Consider the following 21,055-nt stretch of genomic DNA (forward strand, 5'->3'; position numbering starts at 1 on the left):
CAAAATCAGAGCTTACTATATTACAGTTAATTCTAGAAAAACATTTACTGAGTTGTTTTCACCTTGACAAACTTTCGATTATTGAACTAGGCTTATCTCGATTTTCAAAATATAAATTTACTTGTTTTATAATTTCGTTATAGCTTTTAATTAAAGCATCTTCATATTCTATTGACTTTTTCGCTGAGATATATCGGTTATTTAAAACTCGTTTGGTAACTTTAGTGAAATTAGAACGTAAATCTTTGAAATTGGAATCAAAATCTGACATTTGACAACTGACATCTGAAAACTTTATTAAATTTATTAAAAATGCTACGGAGGTATAAAAGTTGTTTTGTAAAAAAAATCAAAAATTTTAAAGTTAACGCTGATAGGCATTGTTTATTCAAAAATGAGGTTTGAACTATTCATTCACTCGGTAATTGTGGTATGCAATTAAAAAAAATTTTGTTTGTTTGTTGTAAATCAGAAAAGATTGGAAATATTTAAAATCGATGAGTTAATTGCTAAATGGTAAAGAAGATCACATATTCGAAAGGCACTGTATTCGTGTCTTAATTTAAAGGAATTTAAATGCAAGTGAATGTTGAAATGTTTTAACCGCACTGTATTCGTTTAATAATGCAAAGAAACTGTTGGAGTATTTGAAAGACACTGTTTTAAAGACGTAGCAGGTGGTTGTGGTTTATTTCACCGTTATGGCGTGGTACAGCATCTTCAAAAGTATAAATTTTCTTCATATATATGTATTTGTGCATGTACCACCCCAACTTTTGTTCATAGATTTCTTTTGTAAAAGTCCACTTTTTTATGTAATTTTGGTTTTTATTTACCATTTAAAAGTTTTTTTTGAAATTGTATTAATTTTTGTAGTTTATAACTTTTTTTGTAGGTTTTGAAATTTTATGATCTTTTTGTAGGTTTTGAAATTTTATGATTTTTTTGCAGATTTTGAAATTTTATTAAAACAATTTTTTGTAGTCTTTTTGAAATTTTGTAATTTTTTTTGTAGTCTTTTATTATTTTTTAATTTTTTTGTAGTCTTATTATTTTGTAATTTTTTTGTAGTCTTTTTGTAATTTTTTTTTGTAGTCTTTTTAATTTATTATTTTTTTTCTGTTTTTTTTTAATTTTGTAATTTTATAACTTTTTTTTGTAAGTTTTGAAATTTTATGATCTTTTTGTAGGTTTTGAAATTTTATGATTTTTGTCTTTTTGAAATTTTATTAAAACAATTTTTTGTAGTCTTTTTGAAATTTTGTAATTTTTTTTGTAGTCTTTTATTATTTTTTAATTTTTTTGTAGTCTTTTATTATTTTGTAATTTTTTTGTAGTCTTTTTGTAATTTTTTTTTTGTAGTCTTTTTAATTTATTATTTTTTTTCTGTTTTTTTTTTAATTTTGTAATTTTATAACTTTTTTTTTGTGTTTTTGAGATTTTTTTTTTTGTAATTTTTGTTAATTTTTTGAAATTATGGCAAAATTAGATTAGATGCTACTTCATGTAACTTTTCGCAATAACAATTTTTGTAATATGTATAATTTTATTTATTTTGTGTATAGATTTATTTCTTTTCTTGGCACAACCACCACCGCACTTTTTCCATAACCACCACGCACATATTTTATTTTAAATATATTTAGTTAAATTGATGTTGCACTGCAGGGAATTTTTTCTTTCCCCGGCGCCACCTTTTGCCGCAGGCATGGTCACGGCCGCCATATAAGATGACCATCGTGGTCATCTGTATGTCCATGCTGGTCGACATGGATTTTTGCCATGTGCAACACTAAGGGGTACTGCCATCTCTAAGCCGATGCTAAGCAGCGCCTTGTATGCACATTCATAAATCAATCATTATGTATCTACATAAACGAATCAATCATTATGTCTACACATATGTACGTATACGCAGCTGAGAAGCAACGCACAATCACATGCATATATCTGAGATACTCCCGAAAGTATGCAATGAGAGAAGTTATAAAATCGTGCAATTGTAGTTACAGCTGAGAAATTTGATAGCTGATGGCCAACTAGTAGATTCTGGAAAAGGAAGCGCCTAGAAGATGCGAACAAGAAAATCAAAGAGTATAAAAGGCAGCGACAGATAGAGGCGCGAGAAGCAGTTTTGATTAAGATGCTATCTGGCGAACAAAAGCGGTATTATTTATTGTGAAGTACTTAAATAAAGGCCATTTTTCCATTATTCAATATTGGAGTTATTTATTCAACAGTTTAGTGATTCGAACTTAGCAGTAGGTTGCAAATAAGAGGATTTGCATTAAATTCGTTACACTATTATACTGATTGCCCCTGTAGTTGCCTCAAAAACTACTATTTTGCCTGTTATAACGGGATCTTAAAGCTAATACCTGCCTTTCGCTTGCTTGGTTATTTTGTTCTACGATCATTTTCGCAACTATATCCTTAGAATCAGTAAACGTAGTTGACGCTTAAATTGATTTTACTAGGTCTGAGCGAGTGTTAAGTCGACAAACGTTTACGGTTTGTTCGACTGCCATTTCGTGCGCTTTTTCCTGAGTCATTCCTTCTATCACTGATGATCGTTCTAAAGCATCGGAAAGTTCCTCTACACGCTTGGCGAATTCAGTATGATTATTATTAAAAACTTTTAAAGATGCAATTTTTCCTGCAACAACTTTTGAGTTGTCAGGTTTTGTTCTACCTTTTAACGCATCTTTTATTTGTTGAATTGTTGTTACTTCATTTGGAATTGCCTCACGCGCTTTTCCTTCTAACTTGGATTTTATAAACGAAATGAAAGTATTTGTTAAATTTTGTTCCATTAAATCTTCTTCAAAATAATTTTATCTATAAAGGATGCAAGTGAAAGCGGATCGCCGCTGCAGTTTTCTCTAATTATGGATGCACACATAGTAATACAAGTTTTCTTTTGCTCTGCAGTCGCCATTGTTGGTTGTTCTTCGTTAATTGTTTCTATATTATTATTGTGAAAGATACGGTACTTTTTTTAATAATACTAGCTTTGTATTCTGAAGTTGTCGGTGCGTCAGTGAATTCTTCCTCAGTGTCAAAATCAGAGCTTACTATATTACAGTTAATTCTAGAAAAACATTTACTGAGTTGTTTTCTGCACCTTGACAAACTTTCGATTATTGAACTAGGCTTATCTCGATTTTCAAAATATAAATTTACTTGTTTTATAATTTCGTTATAGCTTTTAATTAAAGCATCTTCATATTATATTGACTTTTTCGCTGAGATATATCGGTTATTTAAAACTCGTTTGGTAACTTTAGTGAAATTAGAACGTAAATCTTTGAAATTGGAATCAAAATCTGACATTTGACAACTGACATCTGAAAACTTTATTAAATTTATTAAAAATGCTACGGAGGTATAAAAGTTGTTTTGTAAAAAAAATCAAAAATTTTAAAGTTAACGCTGATAGGCATTGTTTATTCAAAAATGAGGTTTTAACTATTCATTCACTCGGTAATTGTGGTATGCAATTAAAAAATTTTTGTTTGTTTGTTGTAAATCAGAAAAGATTGGAAATATTTAAAATCGATGAGTTAATTGGTAAATGGTAAAGAAGATCACATATTCGAAAGGGACTGTATTCGTGTCTTAATTTAAAGGAATTTAAATGCAAGTGAATGTTGAAATATTTTAACCGCACTGTATTCGTTTAATAATGCAAAGAAACTGTTGGAGTATTTGAAAGACACTGTTTTAAAGACGTAGCAGGTGGTTGTGGTTTATTTCACCGTTATGGCGTGGTACAGCATCTTCAAAAGTATAAATTTTCTTCATATATATGTATTTGTGCATGTACCACCGCAACTTTTGTTCATAGATTTCTTTTGTAAAAGTCCACTTTTTTATGTAATTTTGGTTTTTATTTACCATTTAAAAGTTTTTTTTTTAAATTGTACTAATTTTTGTAGTTTATAACTTTTTTTTGTAGGTTTTGAAATTTTATGATCTTTTTGTAGGTTTTGAAATTTTATGATTTTTTTGCAGATTTTGAAATTTAATATTTTTTGTAGTTTTTGAAATTTTATGATTTTTGTATTTTTGAAATTTTATTAAAACAATTTTTTTGTAGTCTTTTTGAAATTTTGTAATTTTTTTTTTTAGTCTTTTATTATTTTTTAATTTTTTTGTAGTCTTTTATTATTTTGTAATTTTTTTGTAGTCTTTTTGTAATTTTTTTTGTATTCTTTTTAATTTATTATTTTTTTTCTGTTTTTTTTTTTAATTTTGTAATTTTATAACTTTTTTTTGTGTTTTTGAGATTTTTTTTTTTTGTAATTTTTGTTAATTTTTTGAAATTATGGCAAAATTAGATTAGATGCTACTTCATGTAACTTTTCGCAATAACAATTTTTGTAATATGTATAATTTTATTTATTTTGTGTATAGATTTATTTCTTTTCTTGGCACAACCACCACCGCACTTTTTCCATAACCACCACGCACATTTTTTATTTTAAATATATTTAGTTAAATTGATGTTGCACTGCAGGGAATTTTTTCTTTCCCCGGCGTCACCTTTTGCCGCAGGCATGGTCACGGCCGCCATATAAGATGATCATCGTGGTCATCTGTATGTCCATGCTGGTCGACATGGATTTTTGCCATGTGCAACACTAAGGGGTACTGCCATCTCTAAGCCGATGCTGAGCAGCGCCTTGTATGCACATCCATAAATCAATCATTATGTATCTACATAAACGAATCAATCATTATGTCTACACATATGTACGTATACGCAGCTGAGAAGCAACGCACAATCACATGCATATATCTGAGATACTCCCGAAAGTATGCAATGAGGGAAGTTATAAAATCGTGCAATTGTAGTTACAGCTGAGAAATTTGATAGCTGATGGCCAACTAGTAGATTCTGAAAAAGGAAGCGCCTAGAAGATGCGAACGAGGAAATCAAAGAGTATAAAAGATAGAGGCGCGAGAAGCAGTTTTGATTAAGATGCTATCTGGCGAACAAAAGCGGTATTATTTATTGTGAAGTACTTTAATAAAGGCCATTTTTCCATTATTCAATATTGGAGTTATTTATTCAACAGTTTAGTGATTCGAACTTAGCAGTAGGTTGCAAATAAGAGGATTTGCATTAAATTCGTTACACTATTATACTGATTGCCCTGTAGTTGCCTCAAAAACTACTATTTTGCCTGTTATAACGGGATCTTAAAGCTAATACCTGCCTTTCGCTTGCTTGGTTATTTTGTTCTACGATCATTTTCGCAACTATATCCTTAGAATCAGTAAACGTAGTTGACGCTAAAATTGATTTTACTAGGTCTGAGCGAGTGTTAAGTCGACAAACGTTGACGGTTTGTTCGACTGCCATTTCGTGCGCTTTTTCCTGAGTCATTCCTTCTATCACTAATGATCGTTCTAAAGCATCGGGAAGTTCCTCTACACGCTTGGCAAATTCAGTATGATTATTATTAAAAACTTTTAAAGATGCAATTTTTCCTGCAACAACTTTTGAGTTGTCAGGTTTTATTCTACCTTTTAACGCATCTTTTATTTGTTGAATTGTTGTTACTTCATTTGGAATTGCCTCACGCGCTTTTTCTTCTAACATGGATTTTATAAACGAAATGAAAGTATTTGTTAAATTTTGTTCCATTAAATCTTCTTCAAAATAATTTTATCTATAAAGGATGCAAGTGAAAGCGGATCGCCGCTGCAGTTTTCTCTAATTATGGATGCACACATAGTAATACAAGTTTTCTTTTGCTCTGCAGTCACCATTGTTGGTTGTTCTTCGTTAATTGTTTCTATATTATTATTGTGAACTGAATTGGAAAATCCAGCGAAATCCTCAAGAAAAGATACGGTACTTTTTTTAATAATACTAGCTTTGTATTCTGAAGTTGTCGGTGCGTCAGTGAATTCTTCCTCAGTGTCAAAATCAGAGCTTACTATATTACAGTTAATTCTAGAAAGACATTTACTGAGTTGTTTTCTGCACCTTGACAAACTTTCGATTATTCAACTAGGCTTATCTCGATTTTCAAAATATAAATTTACTTGTTTTATAATTTCGTTATAGCTTTTAATTAAAGCATCTTCATATTATATTGACTTTTTCGCTGAGATATATCGGTTATTTAAAACTCGTTTGGTAACTTTAGTGAAATTAGAACGTAAATCTTTGAAATTGGAATCAAAATCTGACATTTGACAACTGACATCTGAAAACTTTATTAAATTTATTAAAAATGCTACGGAGGTATAAAAGTTGTTTTGTAAAAAAAATCAAAAATTTTAAAGTTAACGCTGATAGGCATTGTTTATTCAAAAATGAGGTTTGAACTATTCATTCACTCGGTAATTGTGGTATGCAATTAAAAAAATTTTTGTTTGTTTGTTGTAAATCAGAAAAGATTGGAAATATTTAAAATCGATGAGTTAATTGGTAAATGGTAAAGAAGATCACATATTCGAAAGGGACTGTATTCGTGTCTTAATTTAAAGGAATTTAAATGCAAGTGAATGTTGAAGTGTTTTAACCGCACTGTATTCGTTTAATAATGCAAAGAAACTGTTGGAGTATTTGAAAGACACTGTTTTAAAGACGTAGCAGGTGGTTGTGGTTTATTTCACCGTTATGGCGTGGTACAGCATCTTCAAAAGTATAAATTTTCTTCATATATATGTATTTGTGCATGTACCACCGCAACTTTTGTTCATAGATTTCTTTTGTAAAAGTCCACTTTTTTATGTAATTTTGGTTTTTATTTACCATTTAAAAGTTTTTTTTTGAAATTGTACTAATTTTTGTAGTTTATAACTTTTTTTTTGTAGGTTTTGAAATTTTATGATCTTTTTGTAGGTTTTGAAATTTTATGATTTTTTTGCAGATTTTGAAATTTTATATTTTTTGTAGTTTTTGAAATTTTATGATTTTTGTATTTTTGAAATTTTATTAAAACAATTTTGTTGTAGTCTTTTATTATTTTTTAATTTTTTTGTAGTCTTTTATTATTTTGTAATTTTTTTGTAGTCTTTTTGTAATTTTTTTTTGTAGTCTTTTTAATTTTTTTTTTTCTGTTTTTTTTTTTAATTTTGTAATTTTATAACTTTTTTTTGTGTTTTTGAGACTTTTTTTTTGTAATTTTTGTTAATTTTTTGAAATTATGGCAAAATTAGATTAGATGCTACTTCATGTAACTTTTCGCAATAACAATTTTTGTAATATGTATAATTTTATTTATTTTGTGTATAGATTTATTTCTTTTCTTGGCACAACCACCACCGCACTTTTTCCATAACCACCACGCACATATTTTATTTTAAATATATTTAGTTAAATTGATGTTGCACTGCAGGGAATTTTTTCTTTCCCCGGCGCCACCTTTTGCCGCAGGCATGGTCACGGCCGCCATATAAGATGACCATCGTGGTCATCTGTATGTCCATGCTGGTCGACATGGATTTTTGCCATGTGCAACACTAAGGGGTACTGCCATCTCTAAGCCGATGCTAAGCAGCGCCTTGTATGCACATCCATAAATCAATCATTATGTATCTACATAAACGAATCAATCATTATGTCTACACATATGTACGTATACGCAGCTGAGAAGCAACGCACAATCACATGCATATATCTGAGATACTCCCGAAAGTATGCAATGAGAGAAGTTATAAAATCGTGCAATTGTAGTTACAGCTGAGAAATTTGATAGCTGATGGCCAACTAGTAGATTCTGGAAAAGGAAGCGCCTAGAAGATGCGAACGAGGAAATCAAAGAGTATAAAAGGCAGCGACAGATAGAGGCGCGAGAAGCAGTTTTGATTAAGATGCTATCTGGCGAACAAAAGCGGTATTATTTATTGTGAAGTACTTTAATAAAAGCCATTTTTCCATTATTCAATATTCGAGTTATTTATTCAACAGCTTAGTGATTCGAACTTAGCAGTAGGTTGCAAATAAGAGGATTTGCATTAAATTCGTTACACTATTATACTGATTGCCCCTGTAGTTGCCTCAAAAACTACTATTTTGCCTGTTATAACGGGATCTTAAAGCTAATACCTGCCTTTCGCTTGCTTGGTTATTTTGTTCTACGATCATTTTCGCAACTATATCCTTAGAATCAGTAAACGTAGTTGACGCTAAAATTGATTTTACTAGGTCTGAGCGAGTGTTAAGTCGACAAACGTTGACGGTTTGTTCGACTGCCATTTCGTGCGCTTTTTCCTGAGTCATTCCTTCTATCACTAATGATCGTTCTAAAGCATCGGAAAGTTCCTCTACACGCTTGGCGAATTCAGTATGATTATTATTAAACACTTTTAAAGATGCAATTTTTCCTGCAACAACTTTTGAGTTGTCAGGTTTTATGCTACCTTTTAACGCATCTCTTATTTGTTGAATTGTTGTTACTTCATTTGGAATTGCCTCACGCGCTTTTCCTTCTAACTTGGATTTTATAAACGAAATAAAAGTATTTGTTAAATTTTGTTCCATTAAATCTTCTTCAAAATAATTTTATCTATAAAGGATGCAAGTGAAAGCGGATCGCCGCTGCAGTTTTCTCTAATTATGGATGCACACATAGTAATACAAGTTTTCTTTTGCTCTGCAGTCTCCATTGTTGGTTGTTCTTCGTTAATTTTTTCTATATTATTATTGTGAACTGAATTGGAAAATCCAGCGAAATCCTCAAGAAAAGATACGGTACTTTTTTTAATAATACTAGCTTTGTATTCTGAAGTTGTCGGTGCGTCAGTGAATTCTTCCTCAGTGTCAAAATCAGAGCTTACTATATTACAGTTAATTCTAGAAAAACATTTACTGAGTTGTTTTCTGCACCTTGACAAACTTTCGATTATTGAACTAGGCTTATCTCGATTTTCAAAATATAAATTTACTTGTTTTATAATTTCGTTATAGCTTTTAATTAAAGCATCTTCATATTCTATTGACTTTTTCGCTGAGATATATCGGTTATTTAAAACTCGTTTGGTAACTTTAGTGAAATTAGAACGTAAATCTTTGAAATTGGAATCAAAATCTGACATTTGACAACTGACATCTGAAAACTTTATTAAATTTATTAAAAATGCTACGGAGGTATAAAAGTTGTTTTGTAAAAAAAATCAAAAATTTTAAAGTTAACGCTGATAGGCATTGTTTATTCAAAAATGAGGTTTGAACTATTCATTCACTCGGTAATTGTGGTATGCAATTAAAAAAAATTTTGTTTGTTTGTTGTAAATCAGAAAAGATTGGAAATATTTAAAATCGATGAGTTAATTGCTAAATGGTAAAGAAGATCACATATTCGAAAGGCACTGTATTCGTGTCTTAATTTAAAGGAATTTAAATGCAAGTGAATGTTGAAATGTTTTAACCGCACTGTATTCGTTTAATAATGCAAAGAAACTGTTGGAGTATTTGAAAGACACTGTTTTAAAGACGTAGCAGGTGGTTGTGGTTTATTTCACCGTTATGGCGTGGTACAGCATCTTCAAAAGTATAAATTTTCTTCATATATATGTATTTGTGCATGTACCACCCCAACTTTTGTTCATAGATTTCTTTTGTAAAAGTCCACTTTTTTATGTAATTTTGGTTTTTATTTACCATTTAAAAGTTTTTTTTGAAATTGTATTAATTTTTGTAGTTTATAACTTTTTTTGTAGGTTTTGAAATTTTATGATCTTTTTGTAGGTTTTGAAATTTTATGATTTTTTTGCAGATTTTGAAATTTTATATTTTTTGTAGTTTTTGAAATTTTATGATTTTTGTCTTTTTGAAATTTTATTAAAACAATTTTTTGTAGTCTTTTTGAAATTTTGTAATTTTTTTTGTAGTCTTTTATTATTTTTTAATTTTTTTGTAGTCTTATTATTTTGTAAATTTTTTGTAGTCTTTTTGTAATTTTTTTTTGTAGTCTTTTTAATTTATTATTTTTTTTCTGTTTTTTTTTAAATTTTGTAATTTTATAACTTTTTTTTTTGTGTTTTTGAGATTTTTTTTTTTGTAATTTTTGTTAATTTTTTGAAATTATGGCAAAATTAGATTAGATGCTACTTCATGTAACTTTTCGCAATAACAATTTTTGTAATATGTATAATTTTATTTATTTTGTGTATAGATTTATTTCTTTTCTTGGCACAACCACCACCGCACTTTTTCCATAACCACCACGCACATATTTTATTTTAAATATATTTAGTTAAATTGATGTTGCACTGCAGGGAATTTTTTCTTTCCCCGGCACCACCTTTTTCCGCAGGCATGGTCACGGCCGCCATATAAGATGACCATCGTGGTCATCTGTATGTCCATGCTGGTCGACATGGATTTTTGCCATGTATTGGCTAGAATACAGCCCGCCTATTTGTAATTGTGCAATTGTATGCACTAGCTTACGCTCACGGACTATTATGTTTCCCGAGAACCAACGATGATCGTATACCAATTCGATTAGTTGAACACTGAATATATTTTGTATATATAATTGAATTTAATAAATTAAATGTATTAATATCGATACAAATTGATTTATTAAGAATATGTGTCCGTTCTCGTTGAATGCGCGTAAAACTCTGGCGTCATTCAATCTGACAATTGATAAGGTAACACTCATTGTGAATGTTAGGTGTGTTTAATAAGCATTGTTTGACATTTATGTTTCAAGCAACACTTAAACATAAGGGTTACCTCACATCGGCTCAATTCAAGAATAGCTTTGTTTCTACCAGATCGGACCTCCGAACTTACGATGGCTACAACATTCATAGGAAAGATCGCATAAGGGGTAATAGTGATGGCATTGCCTCTATTACCCATCACACCGTGCAATACAGTCTATTTCAACCCACCCTCAGCTGCAGGGATAAAGCCTTAGAAAGTGAAGGCATAACCATCCGGTCAGGCGATGTTGACCCAGAAATAATTACCATCTATATCCCCCCTGCCACCTGCTGTCCAAGTGGCTATCGCCCTGATATCCGTACGCTACTCTGTGGCGAAAACCGTCTTATCCTTGGCGATTTCAACGCTCACCACGAGCCCTTTATCTTAATGTTCTTACAAAACGCTTTAATGTTTTTGTTTTTAATAATTTAAGGATATCGTCACAGAATCATCACAAACATTCAATTTGGAGGCATTTATACCACTTCTTAAAGAACGTGTTTATGTCAAGAATTCATTTGCAAGGCAGTACGTTATATCCTGGATATCAATTTTAAATGCGGTCCCTGAAATAAATATGGTAATTTATTTAACGGACATATTAGATGGACTTTTTACGATGTTAGAAGACAATACGTTAGAGATTCAAAGAATGTAAGTGATATAAATTGTATCTACATTAATTATACGTTGTATAGAAAACTAATATTTTCAGGTGTGAGACAACTTTAAGCCAGTTTTTAAAATCGATACGCAACGACGCATCTTCTGTGCGAATGGAGGATACAATAAATATTCTAATTATACATGCACAATCACCCAATGAACTCATTAAAGTATGACAAACTCATCATTGTGAATTCCTACAAGTGGCGAATGTTTGTAAAAAACATTCGCAATAGTAAACAGCCCGGATCACCTGCTAAATCGATGTTCTATCACTTAAATAAATTTCTCAATTGTGTTTTTTAAACCTTTTTGAAGACGACTGGTTCATTGCATTACTTACATATTTTAATATGTTTGCTTAGCTGGCTGGTTAAATTATCTCTATTAACTAGATTTTAAAAATGTATATCGCTCATTTACTTCAATAGTATCATAACTCAAAAAACATAATTTTCCAGGAGAGCCATTCAAAGATTTTAACTGCCATATGTTGCCCATATAAAGGCATATTTTCATTTTTATAGCACGTGGTAAATTTTTAACTAGTCACAAAGATTTCTTTATACAACATAGATCATGATATTGGATACGTTTATATGTTATTAACTCAAAAGTCATGTTTTTGAGTTATGACGCTATTGAAGTAAATGAGCGATATGAGTATGTAGTCTGCTTTTCTGTAGACACATTTTAAAGAAAAGTTGTTTTGAAACAAAAATGCGCAATTCATGGCACTTCAATTTATTAACCGTCTGCAAAAATCAAACCATTCTTCCATTCGTTGGCCATTCGCGACAGCCGTTCTCCCTGTCAGCTATTATTTGACAGGTAGGTGTGGTAATGGAGGAACAGAATGAGTTTTCACTTGTATGAATTCACAGTTTTCAGTTTTTTTAAACTATTTTATTGTTTAATTTATATCTTACTCTATCCGCAGTCGATTGCTATAACTTGGATACGCGAATTTGTTCAAATATTCGGACCCAATGTGCTGCCTCATGCCAGCGGAATTTTTACTGCGATTTTACCATGCCTGGAGTACAATGTTGAATCTAAAAAGAGTATTTAAATAAATTTTATTCTCATAAATGTAACTAATTTTTTAATGAGCTTTTTTACTATTACCAGATATTAAAGAATGCGCAGTTTCAGTCAATAACTGTATGATGTTACTAATTTCGTCTAAAGAGCATAAATCGCAAAACATTCAGAAAATTGATCTACGTTCGGTAATGGAAGTATTATCCCAATATTTAACACATAATTCGGTGCATACTAAAGTTGCTGTTCTAAAGTGGATTCATCATTTATTCACACATTTTCCAAATGAGGTATGTGTTCGGTTTTCTTTAAAACCACTTAATATGTATGTACATATATTGGAACGATTTTCCGTCATCCCTTGTCAAATTTGGCTTTCGCGACAAACCGGTTTCGGCGTTGTGCCATCATCAGTGTCGATTTTCGTTTTGATCTGCTGTTACTGTTGGTCTTGTATTTATAGGTCGTAGGTACATGAGCAGGTATTGTCAAAATGGATGTTTGTGTATATTTACGAGATGGTCGGGCTTGGTGCTGGAACGTACCGGACCAGCATCCGGCAAAGGACCATCAACGTCGATAACACTCCCAAGCATCCGCTGTTAAGCTTGTATACGCCGTGGCTCCTAAACGGATCCTCTGAGTTAGTGTTAGTTCTTAGTTTTCACTAGTTAGCTCAACATTAATTCATACAAATTAAATGGGGTTACAACAAAATCCTGTTGTTGTTGTTGTTGTAGCGATAAGGTTACTCCCCGAAGGCTTTGGGGAGTGTTATCGATGTGATGGTCCTTTGCCGGATACAGATCCGGTACGCTCCGGTAACACAGCACCATTAAGGTACTAGCCCGACCATCTCGGGAACAATTTATTTGGCCACATTAAACCTTCAGGCCATCCCTCCCTCCCCATCCTCAAGTTCCATGAGGAGCTTGGGGTCGCCAGAGCCTCGTCTGTTAGTGAAACGGGATGCGCCGCTCAAAGGTGAGGTTGAGAATTAGGTTGGAGAAGCTATAAATTGCGCTACACAACCCCTGGAATCCCAACAAAATACTCAAGTCGCTTGCCGGCAGCACCTGGGGGAAAATATAAAGAAACATTGCTAACCACTTACAAAGCACCAGTTTGGTCGCTTGGTCTTAAAAATACAAACTGGAAAAGCTACAGGCCCTTTAAAATGTTGATAGAGAACTGCCACCGGATGTCTCCTTATGACTCCCGAACACCACTACATAGTGAGGCCAAAGAGCTAATCATAAAAGAGCACAACGAAATGCTGAACAGGCAGGCAGTTTTTGCTAAATTTTCACAACACAGGACATCCTAGCAAACAACTGCTTGATCCATCACCGCCTCCGCGGGGATTAAGGGAACATCTCCATAAGCACTATGACAAGATCCGGCATCTGCCAACGCAGCCGATTGATCCAGACAAGCATATGCAGGCCCTAAGCCAAATCAAGACAGAATCGGTAAACACCTTTGGCAGAACATGCTGCTGAAAAAAGTCATTATTTTGCATTAGGTCAAAAGTTATACATATTTTACATTATTACATCTTACATCTTTTTGATCAGTATAAATCATCCACAAAATTTCTGTGCTCGTCTAGCGCTGGAGGTAGGAGCGCGGTCACAAAAACATGTACAACTTTTGATCTAATGCAAAATAATGACTTTGTTTCACCAACATTTTTTTAGGATTTGTGGAATTGAATGAAATGTGTCAAAATTTTCTCGCAGGCGGAAAAGTTTTTATATATTTTTAATTATTTAACACAAACAGGATTTTTTTAGCAAATTAATAATATGTTATTTTTATGGCAAAGTATATTCACCCCTATTCTGCATTTGGATTACGTTCCCGTTCTACGCTCCACTTTAATCGAAGTTAGGTATTCTGCATTACGACGGAATCGTAACGAGAAGAGGAAGAGCGAATGATTTTTCGAAATCAGCTGTTTGTACGGAATTTGTGAACATTGGAACAAAATAAATTAAAGAAAATTTGTAAAAAACACTGACAAACGTTTATATTTTATTATCCACGCCATTTTGTAAAAAAAAAACAATAGAATATATTGCCGCCATGTTATATTTTTTTGAGTGAAGTGCTTTCATAATTGTAAGTGCGTTTTTGTCGTTCCTTTGGCCAATTCTCTGCCGTGGCAACAAAGTTTTGTTAAAAGGGATTCCTGCACGAATATAGTTGACAATTTCTGAATTTTATGGATGCTAATTTCATTGCACTGGCCTAAAATACTTTATGAAGATTTATTTATTCTTTCCGCAAGGATTGTTTACGTTTTCGCTTCACCTTCCTCGACTCCGGCAGCTTTCTTTGGCATATAGCTGAACCCAACGAACAGTCACAAATTATAGCTGTCTATTATAATGGAATCAATAGCCGCGGCATTATTTGTGGAGTTGGAAAGCAACGCATACGAAAATTGACAGGCGAGAATGGAAAGGCAAATACTGCGAGACTTGTGTAATCCATTTGAGATGAGTGACGAATTGTAAGAAATTGAACTTAAAAAGTGGGTAAGTTTAATGACTTATTTTCTTATTTAGGTTCAAAAAAACTTTCGACTTAATAAGGATGCTTTCAAGTATGTGTTAGATGCTGTTGCGGGGCAAATACGTCCAAGGACTTCGACATCGACATGTTGATTTTGACCTGGAAACATATAAAAAATAATCATCATCAAGCCTTCTACGTTTCTTAACAAGTTTTACTTACTTTTATGTTAAATTATGTTATAAATTAATAAAAAATAAAAAGAAAATATTTTTCCGCCAACTAATTTGCAACTTAGAAAAACGGAACTACGATCGAAATGCAGAATATGCAAAATCGAACGATTCGAAGTTGGATCGAAAGAGATTGGAACACAGAATACCAAATTTGCTAAATTGAAAAAATTCCAATCCAAGTCGAAATGCAGAATAGGGGTGATTGACAAAAATTTTGATGTAGAATACGTTGTTTCGATAAACCCTTCACGAGTTATTAATTTTTTAAAATAACATGATCAAAAACTCTGTTAATAACTAATGAAAAAAACATTTTTTTGCAAAAATATTTTGGGGAGATCGTTTTTACCTCCAAACCGATTAAAACCCGTATTAATCAATGAAAACTGAGATAATCGATTTTAAAGTGGCCCACTTGAGAAATTTTTAACCAATAGCATTATTCGCTTTATAAAAAATTCCATCTTTTGCTGCGTACACTATGATTCTTAACTTGAGCCACTGTTTCGTAACAACTCTTGAGATTGTAGAGGTATGCTAGTTATCAACATTAGCTCTAATGGCACTCAATCACAAATGCTTGTTGGGGATATTCGACGCCATTTCGAACGAACGCAAATCACCGATAGGTTAACTCACAAATCACACACAGAAGATTGCTCATTCACTAGTTCGAAATTGCTTCGTTCTGCGCACCTACGTCACACTTGACTGCTTCAGCGAATGAAAGAAAGAGAGAAAAAACAAGAGTTAAACGAAAATGACGTAAAAATTGCCCATAAAAAACAGCTGATCTTTTGTTTACATGCGCAATGCGCAATGTTGTGTGTGTGATTTGTGAAGTTAACTAGAGTTTAACCCTGCCAGATCGGCCGCTTAAGCTCAGCGTAATACTAATTTCACACAGACGGCTTATTGAATAATAAAGGCAATTTTCTACATTAAGACGCTTATTGAGCTCAATCTTCCCTACAAAATTCGAATATATTATTATTTCATTAGTAGCTAATCGAATGCCTAATGAAGTCAAAAGCACAATGCAACTCTGTTGGCAGCGTTCCGCTTCCGTTTCCGTTTCTTAGTTTTCAAAGCAAATGTCGTTGTGTGCATGGCGGAACGATACAAGGTGGCCGCATCGAACAGCTGATTATAACCTTTTTTATTTGATTTGATACATCAACTACCGGCGCAGTACGATTTTGACATTTGTCCATCGAATTTACAACTACATGGAATTTTTTTTGTTTGTAGGTATGTCACCATGCTCCCACCTTGTATCGTTCCGCCATGATTGTCTGTCTCATCCTTCATACTAATCGAGCAGTTACTTCTGTGTGAAAGCAAAAAATTTACGATTTCATTAGCAGGTGAAATGAGATCATTAAGTTTCTGTGTGAAAACAGTATAAACTTCAGTTAAAGTAGATTGAAAAACTGCAGAATAAGTTCAAGTGCAGTTTAACTGACAAACTGAGTTGAACTTTTACTGAAAAAACCGGGCCTAAAACTTGGTTACAAGAAACAAAGTACAACAGCCAAACACATAGCAACAAATAAACACAAAACAATAATAGCACCAAAGCAACAAACCCACAAAGAAGGTCAAACGACTAGAATTACTGACTCTTACCTGCAGTCAGCCACACAAATCGATCAGTAAAAATCACCCTCTGTTCTGTTCTCTGCACATACACATAACTAAATATACACAACCATCAACTCTGACAATACCTGCTCATGTACCTACGAACTATAAATACAAGACAAACGACAACAACAGATCAGACCGAAAATCGACACTGATGATGGCACAACGCCAAAACCGGTTTGTCTCGAAACCAAATTTGACAAGGGATGACGGAAAATCGTTCCAATATACATCATTTATCCCCTGTAGGAAAATCAACAAAACAAAATAAGTCATTTAAATTGCATGTATCTAACAGAAAGTGCAGATTTGCTTCAGGGCAGGCGATTTTCACATCTTAGAAGCAATTTTGATTTGTCATCCCTCTTAACATCTATGAAAAAACTTAAATTTGTTTACGCCTACTAATAATAATAGAACAGACATTCAATGAAATGAGCTTGTTGGGTTTAATTTAAATGGCTTTTTTGGGCCCGGTTTCTTAGTAGTTGGTTAAGCTAAGCTTAAACTAGGTTTGCTTAAACTCTAGTCAAATTTAAACACAAGTTAAACTACTGAGCAGTTTTTCAGTCACAGTTTAGGGCCGCCTTTGGGGTAGGCTTTTTTGTACGGAAACACTGTGTTTTTATTTATATTTATTTACTATACTAAAGTCATTATTTATATTTATTTACTGTACTAGTGTAATTAAAAGTAACATGGTAACATGGAAAAAATATTTCTGCAGCCTTAGAGAAATATATGTCTAGTTCCGGAGCTGATATCCAACATCTTGCCAATTATTCTTAAACCATAGATAGTTATCAAGTTAATATTCAACTTCGTTCTCCAATCACTATCCAACCTTTGAGAAATTTTGTAAAATGTATACTTCTCGAGTTGATCTCCAACGTCTTTCTCAAATTATTTTCCGACCTATGAGAGATTTTGAGAAATGTGCAGCTTTCAAATGCTTATCCAACACATTTCTCCAGTTTATATCCTACTTTGGATATCGAGTTGAAGTGGGTTGAAAAAAAATCTTCCCCGAAGTGGTACCACCACAGCCAACAGCTGTTTGTTGTGAGAAATAAACACCTGTTTGAAATCACTAAAGAAGCGCTATTAATTAAAAGTAAGTTAAACATATTGGCGCATAATCATCGTCAAAATAAAATAGGTTTTAAATTTAGTTGTGACATAATTTTCTATGAGCTATCTGTCAAACAAGCTGCAACTAAATTTAAAACCTATTTTATTTCAACTATGAATATGCGCCATTTTATTTTCGTGAAAATACCGTTGCATTGTAATCTTACATTTGAGTCCAGTGAGAAAATGCACAGAACGTTACGATTCTCAAGTTGAGTCACTGTTTCGAAACAACTTTTGAGATTTTAGAAGTATGTATGCCTTGTTATCAACATGAGCTATAGTGGTACTTAAGCCCAAATGCATGTTGGGTATATGCGACGCCATTGCCAAGGAACGAAAATAACTGATAGGTTAAGTAGAGTTTAACCCTGTTAGATCAGCCGCTTAAGATCAGCTTAACCTTCAGTTAAAATATGTGGCGTTCCCACAAATCACACACAGAAGATTGCGCATGTAAACAAAAGATCAGCTGTTTTTTATGGGCAATTCATACGTCATTTTCCTTTAGCTCTTGTTTTTTCCTCTCTCCGTAGATGCGCGGAAAGAAGCAATTTTGAACTCGTAAATGCGCAATCTGGGTAGGTGATTTGTGTGGCGTTCCATTCAGTTATCGATCTCTGGCTCACGATCAAATCTCATTGGAACGATCGGGATCAACTTAACGAGAGCTGGTTGCATTAATATAAAATATCTGTTTTGTTGAAAATAGGAAGAAGAAACTTACACAAAAATTGAAGATACTGATAGAATTATTAACATTTAAATAGTTTCCACGTAAACAAACTATTTATTTGTTTACTCTTTCCGTGTTTTTGCTTTTAAATATGGCGAAGTCTTTTATGTATACACATATGTACACATATTTGCCGTCATCCAGTGAGTTTTACAGCTCCGGCTCACGCTCAATTCTCACGGCAATGCTCTGGATCATTGAGAGGCTTGAGAAGCAGGGGCAAAATCGTAACATCCGTGATCGTATAACTCGTCACGTAAAAACATGATTTTCGGATTTTGACATACGTGAACGTACTACTTCGATCGTAATTTTGGATCGTTCCACTTTCATTCGAACACAAACTGGCGATCGTATACACACAAATTTCATTGAAAATATAAAAATATTCTTAAAATATTTGAATAAAAAAAAATATAATAAATTTCAAACTCTTATTACATATTAACAAAGGTCGGATTCAAACAAGCTTAATCCAAGCCAAAAGGAAATATTGGCGGAATTCATGGCGAGACATCCGCTTTGGTATCGGCTTGCTTCAAATTTAACTTCCCCAGAAAGTAACTAAAAGCTTCGTAGGTTAAGCGAAATCTCTTCAAGAAACTGCAATAATTTTTTGTTACAAAGGAATAATACATAAATGATATGCTTACGCTTTGTTCGATAAGTCCAAATGGTTACTACACTCTCTTAACCGCCTTCGGACTATCTTTTCATCGCCTTCGCTATTACTGGAGCTCAAACAAAATAATAAAATTTGGTCCACCGCAGTTATTTACTTTTTTTTATATTTTTGGCAACCAACTTGACAGTTCAAAATCTATTGTTAGCTAAAAATACAATCCAAACTAATGCGGATCGTAATATTTATTGTGAATTGAAAAGAAATTACGTTCCGTTTGCTAGCGTATGTTATAATCCCATTTTGTTTATACGTTCGACGTATCACGTAATTTTCTTTCGTATGGTTGCCGATCCGTGATCGTATGTTACGATTCGAGCCCAGATGTGATATTTTCGCACCCGTGAAATGTGATAGGCAGATGCCACCGCTGTTTTTCATTTAACTCATACGACGAAAGGCTAAGCAGCGACACCTATTTTTGAAAAAGTAGGTTTATTAAAGGCAGCGTTGCTAAACTAAAGACAAATAATTAACAAATTATCTGGCTCACAAATTGAACCAGACTTCTATCTGGATTTATCTGGCTCAAATCGTTGTTGTTGCATTTACATGCAAAATTATTTATCTGGCTCAGGCTCTTTGCCGCCGGATGATGGCTATTTATTTCAGTGTTACCATGGCTCAACTATATGGTTGGTTCATCTCACCAGCTGATTTTATTTTTTCCATTTCACTGGAGTAAGGATTGTCAGAAGGAGATGACAAACTCAAAATGAAACCACCAGATTGGCAACATTTTCTTACTAAACACAAAAGCGGCTAAGTTTTATGTTTTTATTCCATTACATTCGTCTAACACCAACACGCTGATTTTGACAATCTGAACAAAGGTATGTTGTTGCTGTAGAGATGAGCCATGAGTGCTACCAACTCAAAAACCATCATCCGGAGGCAAAGATCCTGGGCGAATAAATAATTTTGCATGTAAATGCAACAACAACGATTTGAGCCAGATAAATCCAGATAGAAGTCTGGTTCAATTTGTGAGCCAGATAACTTGTTCATTACTTGTCTTTAGCTTGGCAACGCTGCCTTTAATAAACGTACTTTTTCAAAAATAGATGACGCTGCTTAGCCTTTCGCCGTATGAGGTAAATGAGAACCATCGGCGACATCTACCTATCGCATTTCACGTGTGCGATAATATCACGACCTCTGCTTCTCAAGTCTCTCAATGATCCAGAGCATTCCGGTGCGAATTGAGCGTGATCCGGAGCTGTAAAACTCACTGGATGACGGCTAAAAGTGGTTAGCTGTCAAAAAATCTATTACAGAAAAGAAAAATCTATTACAGAAAGAACTGCTATACGGATCAGAAATTGAACCAGATAAATATCAAGATCACAACGTTGTTGTTACATTTGCTTGTTAAATTTCTATCCGTATCTGGTTCACGCCTCATTGGAACGTAACTATAGACTGAAAAACTGCAGAATAAGTTTAAGCGTAGTTTAACTGACAAACTGCGTTGAACTTGCAGGTACTGAAAAACCGGGCCTTAAATTAATAATTTTAAACCATATATTCAATTTACATAGATGTCTCCACATTCAAACAATTTGGGTGCAAATTTGCTAAGTATATTATCAGACAATTCCGACGAAGTGGTTCTCCAATGCTTATCAGTTTTGGCTGAAATTTTAAGTTCATCATATAATAAAGGTAATAAAATACATATTTATATACGTCATGTATTTAAATGCCAGTTA

The 21,055-nt window shown here is 32.9% G+C and overlaps 1 protein-coding gene across 1 annotated transcript in view; it reads left to right on the forward strand.

The window, feature by feature from the left end:
* The window catches only part of LOC137238468 (protein VAC14 homolog), a 122,364-nt gene that overhangs the window by 64,101 nt on the left and 37,208 nt on the right, over positions 1 to 21,055 (forward strand). Inside the window, exons 4-8 of the mRNA XM_067763505.1 lie at positions 11,115 to 11,335; positions 11,397 to 11,517; positions 12,288 to 12,411; positions 12,479 to 12,681; positions 20,885 to 21,008. Coding sequence (XP_067619606.1) covers positions 11,115 to 11,335; positions 11,397 to 11,517; positions 12,288 to 12,411; positions 12,479 to 12,681; positions 20,885 to 21,008 — 793 coding nt within the window. The remainder of the gene's footprint in view (positions 1 to 11,114; positions 11,336 to 11,396; positions 11,518 to 12,287; positions 12,412 to 12,478; positions 12,682 to 20,884; positions 21,009 to 21,055) is intronic.

The sequence above is a fragment of the Eurosta solidaginis genome, chromosome 1, assembly GCF_040869045.1.
Source record: "Eurosta solidaginis isolate ZX-2024a chromosome 1, ASM4086904v1, whole genome shotgun sequence".
Taxonomy (NCBI): domain Eukaryota; kingdom Metazoa; phylum Arthropoda; class Insecta; order Diptera; family Tephritidae; genus Eurosta; species Eurosta solidaginis.